Raw genomic sequence first — 11,993 nt, 5'->3', positions numbered from 1 at the left:
GGTCCCTTCCGACCCTAGAAACTATGAAACTATAAGAATAGGTTTGTGTTGATAAAACACTACCTAGCTAAGTGGCAGACTTAGAAATATATTGTTATACATATAATAATTAGTTATATTTTACCATCTAAATTATCCAGAATGTTAATATAGTGGATGCTTTTACATGTATAATGAAAATTGCATTGAAAACAGTGGTTTAGAGTTACTGCCCATGTGTGTTTTATATTTAATAGTTTTTAGGTTTTATTTTTATTTTCCTCTTTGGAGTGAACAGTCCACAATGGTAGTCTCCATTTTGTGATAAGGATGAAAAAATACATGCCTTTATCTTAAATAGCATCTACAAGCCAAGGAATTTCCTGGGGCTTTATGGTTAGGAGACCATTCAGATACAAGCTCGGTCAAGATGCTACTTTGAACTCTGGGGTGTGCTAAAAGATAACTTAGAGAGTATGACTAAGAGCCATGTCCCAAATCCTGGCAACTGGATCCTTCCAGCAGATCATATAGAATCCATGGATCACTGGATTGGCCACTTCAACAGCTCCTGATCACTGACTGGCAAGATTGCAACTATGCTATGGTACCTTTGATGCTTTATCCTTGATGTTGCAATTGGGAATGCTTATGTCTAAAAAAAGAATGACAAGCAACTTGGAGAAGGGAAAGGGAAGGGCCAGGCCCAGAGTCCAAAGGAGCAGGCAATGCTAGGGACCTAGATTATTCTGCACATGCAGCACAAGGAAAAGTAGTGAGAAATACATTCAGAAAAAGCTCTTTTAAACAACATGGATCAGAAAGGCATCCCAGTTAGATCAGTAGTGTTTGTATGAAATAGAGATACCTTCAGTTGATAGAAGGTCAGGGGCTTGTTACTGTTAATTCAAGTGGTTTAAAGACCTGGGGCTATATTTATCACTAGTATAACATCACTGAAACCAGCAACTTGTACGCTGGGGTAAATTTGTCTCATTCCTTTCATCCTGGTTTGTGTTATAGGATTTCAGATTGTTACCTACTGACAGCAACAGAACACAACATTTGAACTAGTTTTATATTCTGGTCAGGGGAAAAGCTGTTGATAACATTTCCAAATTGCACAAAAAATCGGTAGTTACTTCAGTGGTCTTTCTGGTGTCTAGAGAAGGCTTGAAAACTTTCCTGCCATCTCCCCTTCCCCAACAAAAGCAACAACCTATACTGTTTGGATTTTTTACTTTAGAAAATGTAAGAATTGTCAAATGTCAAATCTATTCTTAGCTGGCTTTGGAATGCAGAACTCAGAAATGTTTTTTAAACTCTCATAGATGACATCAAGAGCTAGGGTACTAAATCTTTAAAAAAGATATAGTCTCTCCCAAACATTTTTAGGATGCCACCTATGAAAGCTTATGCCTCTCTATACCAGTTAGTCATTAAGGTACCACCCTGCCCTGCCTTTTGCCTGACTTCAGACGAACGTGGCCAACTACCTCTCTCTGCTCATGTTAGGGCTGAAGAAACTCATGTCAATAGGTTAAATGATTTGCTGAGGATCCCATGGTGAGTCAATAGCAGAAAAAAAATGGAACCCTGGTTTTCTGAGTCCCAGGACCTACATCTAGATAACAAGCACCTACCTCTTTCCCCTTTGCTATAAATGTATTAAGTATAAAAAGCAGTTGAAAGCATCAGTGAACAAATTATTCTTGATTTTAATTTTACAGACTGCAGCAGACTGACTGTCCAAATATCAAAAGCGAGCTGGTTGCACAGCTAAGGCTGGAAAGCTGTGGTTCCCACAGTCGCAGGACAGTAATTAGAGCATACTCAGGAATCAGCTGATTCAGAAATCCAAGGGAAAAAACCTAAGAATAGAAAATGATAAAACAAGCTAGACCATGGCCACTAAATACCTTTATAGATCAGTAAAAGAATATTAAAATAGAAACATTACAAAAACATATACCAGTGAAAAAAATAGCTGTATTTTACATAGCTTGCAAGGTACATATATCCACATCATAAATTCTTTTTCTCCCTCGTAGACTACCTTTCTCCCTAAAAAACGAACTGCCAAACCAAGGTACTGTGGGTCAGGATACAACGGGGTCGGGGGGAAAGGGACTCGGTAGTGGGGGTCTACTATAAACCGCCACACCAGGAGGATGAGCTAGACCTGGAATTCTCCAGACAGCTCTCAGAGGCCATACGGTCAAGAGATATGGTTGTCATGGGTGACCTAAACTACCCTGACATCAGCCGAGAGGAGCAGTCAGCCAACTCTAACCACTCATGCAGGTTCTTAACCTGCATACAGGACCTCCACCTAATGCAGGAGGTGTACGATCCCGCTAGGGGAAATGCCTTGCTGGGCTTGGTGTTAGCTACAGGGGATGACCTGATGGGGAACCAACTTCTGAGGGAAGTGATGCTCGCTCCTGACCTGGGGGTCTTGGAAAGGAGGCTAGATAGACACCTAGTTGGGGTCGTTTGACCCCAACATCCTTTCTTGCCCGTGGCAGGGGGTCGGACTTGATGATCTGCTCAGGTTCCTTCCAACCCTACCAACTATGAAACTATGGAATCTGCAGGTACAAGGTAACCTAGGGGATAGTGACTATCAATTGATTGAATTCACTATCTGGCAAAAGGTGGGTAAACTAACCAGCAGGGCTGAAGTGCTAGACTTCAGAAAGGCTGACCAGTGTGCTCAGGAGATTAGTTAGTGAGGCATTAGAGCTCAAGACCATTGGTTAAATGGGGGTCCAGGAAGAGTGGTCGTTCCTCGAGGAATCAATCCTATGGGTGCAGAAGGAGACAATTCCATTGCACATAAAAGGGGGCAAAGGGGCCAAGAAGCCCTCTTGGCTGAACAGGGAAGTCCAGGAAAGCCTAAGGACAAGGAAAGAGGTATACAGGCTGTGGAAACAGGATAGTTACCAAGGAGGAGTATTCACTTCTCTCTTTTCTCTCTCCCCCTCTCCTTCCAGAACCCGCTGGTGCTGTAGTCTGCCACAGTGGGAAGGCAGCAGCAGCAGCTGTGGATTCTGTTGGTAGGTTCAGGAGCCCAGATGCAGAACCTGCCATCAGTGTCCATGTTGATGCCACTGACACCCTCCTGGTACATTGGAAGTTCCCACCCATAGCCCCGACCCAAAACTCGCCAGCAGCATCAACTGTGGACCCAGGCAGGAGCTGCTGCTGTGCCAGGCAGGTAGTGGCATCAGCTGCAGGCACAGCCAGCAGGTTCCACAGCTGACACTGGTGCCTGCCTGACACAGCAGCAGCTCCTGCATGAGTCCACAACTGACACCACCGGCAGGTTCTGGGAAGGGGCTCCGGGCAGGAGCTTCCGCTGTGCCAGAGGGCAGGGGCGTCAGCTATGGATGCCGCTGGCAGGTTCTCTGTCCAGGCTCCTGAAACTACCAGCAGGGTCCACAGCTGATGCTCCTTCCTGCCTGGTGTGGCAGGAGGCCCACCCAGGTCCACAGCTGATACCTGATGCTGCTGGGTTGAAGCAGTGCTGCCCGCCTGCCTGGCACCACATAGCAGCCAGAGCCACTGCCCACCCATGGGCCAGATCCAGTTATTTCGCACCTGTCTACCCATGGGCCTGATTGAATCTGTTGGTTGGCCAGCTCTGGCCCACAGGATATATTTTCCCTACCCCAATCTAACATAATGTAATAGTCATCTATTTTACAATATTTACAAGCAGTGATAAAATATGGCATTCACAGAAGAGAATATTTGACTTGTCATTAAGACTGAACAGCTTTTCCATGGCTTATGCCCTGTTTACAACATTTCTTTATGACATTTAAACTGTATTACATTTTAGACACATTTGAAGGCACAGGGTAACATTTAAAAAATGACTTGTTCATAAATATAACCAACTTCCAGTGAATTAGGCTCTTAAAGATAGATTTTTTAAAGTATTTAATTACCCCAAAATACAGGTAAGCTAGGGATTTTTAAAAGCATCTTGATGCCTAACTCCCAGAGTGTTAAGTGCCTAGATCACTCATAATCAACCTGGCTTGTGGGCCAGATACAACACACAGACATGGGGTTTTGGCAGTGGAGAGGGGGTTGGCAGTGGTCCTCTTCTCCTGTCCCTGCTGAAAGAAACAGTGGTTGTAGGAGGTCTTCTTTCCATACTATTCAGAAAGAAGCAGAGGTAGAGGCCTAGTGCCTGTCCATCTGTAACCCAAGCTGGGTCATTCTGGCCTGCAGCCAGAAAATGTTGCTGACTGCTGGCCTAGATGGTTTTGAAAAATTCACTAGGTTTCTTTTCTATCTGCCTCTTTAGATGTCTGGATGCCTTTAAAATGCTGTCTATCAGTGTCTGTCAGTTCTGAAAATAGGATTTATGCCCCTAAATAATTTAAACATTTCTGAAAAGTATACTGAAAGTGCAAGTCCCAAACAATTTGCAGACAGCAGACCACCTATAAAAGAAGGAAGGACAGGATGCAACAAAAAAATCAGTACTTTTTCATAAGGAGGTGTTTTGCTATGTTCTATTATTTTAAAGAATGTTAGATACTGAAGTTCCTTTTCCTTCATAGTTACTTATTTTTTACATAAATCAGTATACTAAGATCATGCTCTGGGTAAGAGGAGTTTCTAATGCGGGTCACAAGCTTGGCACAAAGCTGCCTGGAGTCTTTGGGTGGCATTGAGACACGTTAGCAATTTTGTAGTGTCCACCTCCTACCCCCATCCTGGTTAATCATGGAATCAGAGGGATGACATCGCTCCAACCATGCACAGGTGTAGGGTGCACTGTTCCTAAATCATCCTACACATGCTTAAGAAGTGACTGGGGATGGCATTAGTAGTCAGCAGAAACTGGAGAAACCTGAGGGCTTCCATAAATTTGTAAGGAGCTGGCCCTACAGCTAGACATTGTCAGGATTAAATGAACACAACACAGGACTTCAAAAAATCTTTGCACACTACTGCCAAGCTATGCCAAGTGTTCCTCCTGGCACGATCCAGAATCTGTCCCAGAATATAGATAGCAGTGAGTTTCTATCATGTTGTCAAGCTCACAAAGATCAGTCTCTGTGAAATTCCCCTAACTGAGATAAGACAGCAGGAAATGTTGACAGTTTCCATGTGCAGAACAGTCTAGTGTTAATTTTTTAAATGTCCATTAAGTTTGAACAGACTTTGCTGTACTCTTTTCTGACAGCTATATCTTAGAATCATCAGAAGTGCTGCCATATTTAGTTATAAATGAGTTTGTTTGTCTAAAGAAATGTAATTCATCTTGCAAGTTTTCTGCCCTTTTTTAAAGCCGTTTGCCTGACATTTAATCCTGGTACAGCTGTGAGCTCTGGTTTCAGTGTATTAGCTAATAAATGTCATTCTGATGCATTGTTGCATTCATTTACACTAAAGCAGCTTTCATCTGCAGTGGATACCATGTGTCGGAGTTCACTGTGTACTAAACTGGGGGGAAAAAAACTATAGGCCTCATTTGATGCCTTTCAACAGCAGCAAAAAATTTCTAAAGCAAGATGACACAATTACCAGAGTTTCAATATAGGAATTATTAAGAACCTATGCATTCATCAGACTATGGAAGTGAAGGACACTAACCATTTAATGGCACTGTCAGTGCCTTGCAGCATTAGACATATAATTGCAAGAGAATTTGTTAACTAGAAAAAGTACTAGTTTCACACACTTCGTGGTGTACTTCCAGAAGCAGTACAAGAGAGAGGAAAGGCACAGGGAGGAATTAGGTGTTATATAATAAACATTTTACATCTCATACTTCATTTTAAAATTACATTATTACATTGTTTCATTCACTGTATGGTGTTATATAAAATTACTCAAACTTAATGTTAGAGAGCTTCTTACTGTATATAGGTCCAGATATGAAAAAACCCAAACAGCTGGAATTAAACAGAGACAACCAATTAACTGGGAACCCCCTTATTTAAGGCAGACAAGGTTCTTTGAGTGAATCTGATATCTTTTATTAGACCAACTTAAATAGTTGGAAAACAATTATTAAGCAAGCTTTCAGGGGTATTCCTGAATAACCTAAAGTAGGAATGTCAAAGATACAGCCCATGGGTATCATTCAGCCTGCAGTACTGCCCATAGATCTTGGAGATCTTGCTGCATGCAGCATTGGTCCAGGATGTGTGTTGTGCCAGTCTAGGATGAGCACTGCAGCGTCCACACCATACTGGACCCACATGCTGGATCCAGCATGCAGAGATGGTCTGAAGGCCTGATCCAGGCCACGAACCTGCCTATGCCATTTATCAGACCCACAGGGCCTGGTGAATTTGACATCCCTGATATAAAGCTAATGTAGTTGTAGCTATTTTAGCTACTGGAACAATCCCTTGTGGCCCATAGTTAGACAGGTGTAATTTACACCAGTCCCCAACTAGCCCCAGAGTGAAAGAACCACAAATGAATACTACCCCCTTAGACCCACACATATTTTTAATAATGCACTTGCTGGAGTTTAGCCAGACCAGAAAATATGGCACTAGATCTTCAAAGAAGACAATTTATCTAGTGCTATGTGCAGATTCTGCAAGCCAGCCCTTGAGTTAGAGCAAATAAAATAGTGGATAAAAGACCCTGAAATACCAATCCTGAATTGCCCTTCTAGATTTCGTGCTCCTCTGTCACCTGACACAGATTCAGTTCTGTCTCACAGGATGACCGTCATTCCTACTGGGAGATACTTGTATCCAGTATCAGTTTGAGAACATTCTTTTCTCTCAGAATGGACTGTCTCTTTCTTTGAGCTCTACTTTTAAATTGTTCATGTTCCTTTGAAATGTACTAACTAGGAATCTTTTCTGTTTTCTAAAAAAGCCCATCTTTACTCAAACTTGTTTCTAAGCTTTAGGATATCTGTAGATGCTTCCAACCCTCAGTACTCCTGCATCGGGTGGAGAGTATTGCGTACTGGGTTTTGAACAGTTTTCCTTAAGTGTATTGGTCTTGGATTTATCTATGTGTCCGTTTCATGCCACACTAGTTTTCTCAAAATTTTCCCCTATATCCGTTGATTGTTCTAAAATCCAGGCAATGGGAAATCGATTATCTCATAGGTGTCTTATCTGGTGACACTTGAGATAGAGTAAGACAGGTTGAACAAGATTTTTTCAGAGGAATTCCCATTTCATTACATCAGTGATTTCTAGGTGGGATGTTGCTCTAGCAATTTCAGGCATGCACAAAACATTAATCTTCCACTGGCAGCAAGACTATTTTATAAAATGTTAAAAATCATGTGTGATATTCAGTGGTAGCAGTGGATTAACTCCTTGAATGCCACTGACTTGTGCTTGACAAACTAAGATGCAGGTTTTTGATGTCAGAAAGTGAGCTTTTGGAGGCAAGTAGCACATCTTGTGGGCAACATTCATGGAGCCACACCTGGAATTTAGAGTTATTCTCTCCAAGTAAAAGCCACAGGAATCTGTGTGATGGAGAAAAAGGGAAGATGACACAGGCGTTGCAATGAGAACATTCTACAAGTATGTCAGCAACAAGAGGAAGATTAAGGAAAGCATGGGTCCATTATTGAACAAAGGAGGCAACCTAGTGAGAGATGATGCAGAAAAGGCTGAAGTGCTCAATGCCTTTTTCACCTCAGCCTTCACAGGCAATGTCAGCTCCCAGATTACTGCACCTGACAGCACAGTTTGGGGAACAGGTGAGCCGCCAACAATGGCAAAAGAACAGGTTAGGGACTATTTAGAAAAATTGGATGTGTACAAGTCCATGGGGTGGACAGGATGCACCCAAGGGTGCTGAGGGAGTTGGCCAATGTGATTGCAGAGCTGTTGGCCATCATCTTGGAAAACTCATGGCAATCAGGAGAGGTCCTGGACAATTGGAAAATAACAAATATAGTGCTTATCTTTAAGAAAGGGAAGAAGAATGATCCAGGGAACTACAGACCGGTCAGCCTTACCTCAGTCCTTGGAAAAGTCATGAAACAGATCCTCAAGGAATCCATTTCTAAGCACTTGGAGGAGGAGAAGGTGATTAGGGACTGTCAGCATAGATTTACCAAGGGCAAATCATGCCTGACCAACCTGATTGCTTTCTATGATGAGGTAACTGGCTTTGTGGACGTGTGGAGACCAGTGGATATGATCTACCTTGGCTTTAGCAAAGATTTTGATATGGTCTCCAACAACATTCTTGCAAACAAACTAAGGAAGTATGGGTTGGTTGAATGGACTGCAAGGTGGATAGAAAACTGGCTGGTTCGTTGGTTCATTGGTGTCAGAGGGTACTAATCAATAGCTCAATGTTGTTTGGCAGTCAGTATCAAGTGGGGTGCCCCGGGGTTCAGTTCTGCGACTGGTTTTGTTCAATATGTTCATCAGTGACCTAGAAAATGGGATAGAGTGCACCCTCAGCAAGTTTGTGGATGACACCAAGCTGGAGGGAGTAGTAGTTATTCTGGAGGGTAAGGCTAGGATTCAGAGAGGCCTTGACAAATTGAAGGATTGGAACAAAACAAATCTTATGAGGTTCAATAAAGACAAGTGCAAAGTCCTACACATAGGACAGAACAATGCCATGAACAACTACAGGCTGGGGACTGAGTCACTAAGCAGCAGCTCTTCAGAAAAGGACCTGGGGGTTACAGTGGACAATAAGCCAACAGTGTGCCCTTGTTGCAAAGAAGGTTATTGGCATCCTGGGCTGCATTAGTAGGAGCATTGCCAGCAGATAGAAGGAAGTGATTCTGCCCTTCTGTCTGGCACTCTTGAGGCCACATCTGGAGTACTGTGTTTAGTGTTGGGCCCCCCACTACAGAAAGCATGTGGACAAATTGGACAGTCCAGAGCATCTAATAAATGAATGTGACATCCAGAGACTATGAGGAGTCTTTCAAATGTACTGTATTGTAAATGAACTTTCTACCAAAAAATAAACAGCAGTAAAATCTTTAGGAACTAGAAAACTGTGAACTCAGAATCTTAAGTGTATAAAATTTCACACACAGTCTTTAACAACCTGATTCCAAGGTGCTAAATTAATGGGAGTTTTGTGGTTTGTTAACTCTTCTGCCTGGGGAAAAGGGCAGGAAAGACTTCTAGACTGTGTTTCTAGCTGTGGGACAACTGCTTGAGATTTGTCTAGAGGGGAGCTGACTAAACTTAGGTGCCTAAAATTAAGCATCTAAATCCATATTTAAATTAGTTCAATAAAAGTGGCCTAATTTTCAGACATGCTGAGCATCGTTAGGTCTTGGTGCTGCAAGATCAAGCCCAGAAAATGATTTTTTTAAGTCCAATTTTATAGTGTGTCCTAGAGAAATAAAAATGTTTTTGGTCATAATAAAATAGAAGGTTCCCCATTTTCAGTTTATCTCCTACTGTGCAGAAAATTCTGCCAACACGGTACTTATTCAATGTAGGAAAGAAATCCAACCCCCCAAACTGGGGCTGTCTTTGGAAGAAGAGGATGTAAGTGTAGGTTAGTTGCCTGAAGGCACCCAGTTCAAAACTGTTAGCTTGGACCATTCTGTGCCATAGTTTAACAGTCTGTGAAATAGAAGGAATATTTCAATCTCAGAAATAATTATTGTGTGTAAAGGCACTTTGAGACCCTCTGATGACTGGTGCACAAGTGCTAATGATTTAAGGCTTAGATCTCAGATAAGCAATGCTAATTATTAACATGCATAACAACACATTGAAATGGAGGTGTTTTGGTAAATACTGATGGCTAAGCACTTGTTCAAAAAGATTCAACAATTTATCAAGCCAGCTAATATACTTAGATAAAGGCTGTAATTCAAAGTGTTTAGGCACTGGCTAAGTGCTTTGCTGATTTGGGGACAAAGTTCAGAAGCTTTATATAACTGAATTGCCAGTTTCAGTAAATCCTAATTGAATTCTTTAGGTCTTACTGTGCCCTAAACTTATAAATTCTTTGCTCTTCCTAGACACTAAGGCTAGGGACAGACATTCAAAAAGCTGGAGCCTGAATTGAGTCAGTCTTTACAGGTTAGTCTAACCTGGCTAGATTGAACCAAGTTGCAAGTAAGTTGACATTCAGGAAATGCAGGCACATGCCTGCAGTGGTTCAGGCCAGAAATTGGAGGTCATTTGAGCACCCACTTGGCTGCAGGGAAGCTGTGCTGGGGGGCGGGGTGTGGCCAGCCCTGGCAGTAACCTCAAGTGAACTGGCCAGGGTGGGGGTTTAATTTTCCCCTCCCATCCCACCAGCACTGCCTGGTGCTCCCCCCTCACTGCCACAGCAGCAGAGGTGCAGCCAGAGGGCAGCCAGCATAACCCCCAAGTCAGAGGGGGCAGGAATTAAATTTATTCCCAACTCCACCCCCTCTCCCCCCAGGAGACCACATCTGGGGTCTGCCCATCTCAACCACTGCCATCACTCACTCCCTGTGCAGGGCAAGCAGCGGAAGAAGCTCCTTTCTTGCCCCTTCCCCCAGACACCAGAGGGAGAGGGAAAATAAATCCCCTCCCTGCCCGGGTGCGTAAGGGAGCTATGCTGGCTGGCCTCTGGCTGCAGCCCTGACCCTACCACTGGGGGCAGGGGGAGAGTGACCCTGATGGGGGCAGCAGCCTCTCTCATGGTGTCCTGAATGCTCAAGCTTCTTCCCAGTGGGGGGTCTGCACTGTGAGCAGGGGTGAGAGGGAGGGGCAGTTAAAGCTGCTGCAGACTACGTGGAGCACGTGGCAAGGGCACTATGGGAGGGCTTGGGAGGCTATGGCCACCCTCCAAGCCCCGGTGCCATCACCCACCCTGTGCAGTCTGCGGCAGCTCTGACCACCCCATTCCACTCTGCTCTGACACTATATTCAACCAGGTTCATCGCAAACCAGTTTCAGCCATTTTTAAACTGGATTATGTGCACTGAACTTATGCTCTGTTACAGGTTTAAAACAGTTTCTGATCATTTAAACTGGTTTGTGTATAACTTCTGTCCCTAGCCTAAAGGCCAATATTTGTCTGTTTGTTCCACTAGCAATGCTCCTAAGATGCATTGGATTCCACAACCTTCCTGTAAGGGAGCTGTACCCTTTAAAAAAGGAAAAAATCTTCCCTCCTCCCTGCAACATTTAAAGTTCAGAATGTGATCTTTTTAGCAGCCCTTTTAAACATAATCATAATCATCAGGCTGTTAATTTAAATCGTGCTGCTGGATTCCCTGTATAGTCTCATTTTCATTTATTTTTAATACGTATCTTTATTAATTTTTGTCTTTGTAATAGTTTGTGGAGACTTTCTACTCTGTACAGTATTAGAAAAATCTGAGGTTTAACTTTTGTTCCAAAATATTTAATTTCTTTTAGATATTGTGCAATGGACCAGGAACATGTGTTCCTGTCTGTATATCTGCCCTGCTTCTTTGGATACTGGGACTGAAGAAAGTCATCATTGTGTATGTGGAGAGCATCTGCCGAGTAGAAACCTTATCCCTGACTGGAAAGATTCTTTACTACTTTTCGGATTACTTCATTGTTCAGTGGCCTGCTCTGAAGGAAAAATATCCCAAATCTAAATATCTCGGTCGAATAGTATGACAACAAAAGACAAGCTTTACTTATAAGTAATTCATATTTCTGTAAGCAGATCTTCCTTAATATTTAAGGAAAGAAATGTGTTTTTAAGTAAGGAATTTATTTTTAGAAACTCTTGATTTGATTTGAGATGTACTGGTTATTGCAAGCCAAATGTACAATTAAGAAACTGAGCCAGTAATAGAAAGTGGACTGGAATAAAATAGTAAAAGAAATGCATAAACTTATTTCTACATGCATATTTATTGTATCATATGAATTTATTCATCAGTTCCCTCTTACAGTTGTAAGGGAATAGTGTTGATTCTATTCAGTTTCCAGTGATATAAATAGAAATAACTATCTGGGAATTTGTATTAATTCTAACATTCTATTTAAGGAAACCTTCTGTAATAGTCTAAATTGAAAGAAACACAGTTTTGTTCTGATACAACAGACTTTTTT

The 11,993-nt window shown here is 42.4% G+C and overlaps 1 protein-coding gene across 1 annotated transcript in view; it reads left to right on the top strand.

Annotated features, from left to right (window-relative positions):
- Nucleotides 1–11,788, top strand: part of ALG14 (ALG14, UDP-N-acetylglucosaminyltransferase subunit) — a 58,517-nt gene extending 46,729 nt beyond the window's left edge. Inside the window, exon 4 of the mRNA XM_019501650.1 lies at nucleotides 11,322–11,788. Coding sequence (XP_019357195.1) covers nucleotides 11,322–11,552 — 231 coding nt within the window. The 3' untranslated portion in view covers nucleotides 11,553–11,788. The remainder of the gene's footprint in view (nucleotides 1–11,321) is intronic.
- The last annotated feature ends 205 nt before the right edge of the window (nucleotides 11,789–11,993 follow it).

Source organism: Gavialis gangeticus, unplaced genomic scaffold (genome assembly GCF_001723915.1).
Source record: "Gavialis gangeticus isolate Ggan-Ray unplaced genomic scaffold, GavGan_comp1, whole genome shotgun sequence".
NCBI lineage: Eukaryota > Metazoa > Chordata > Crocodylia > Gavialidae > Gavialis > Gavialis gangeticus.
This window is presented reverse-complemented; position numbering and strand designations above follow the sequence as displayed.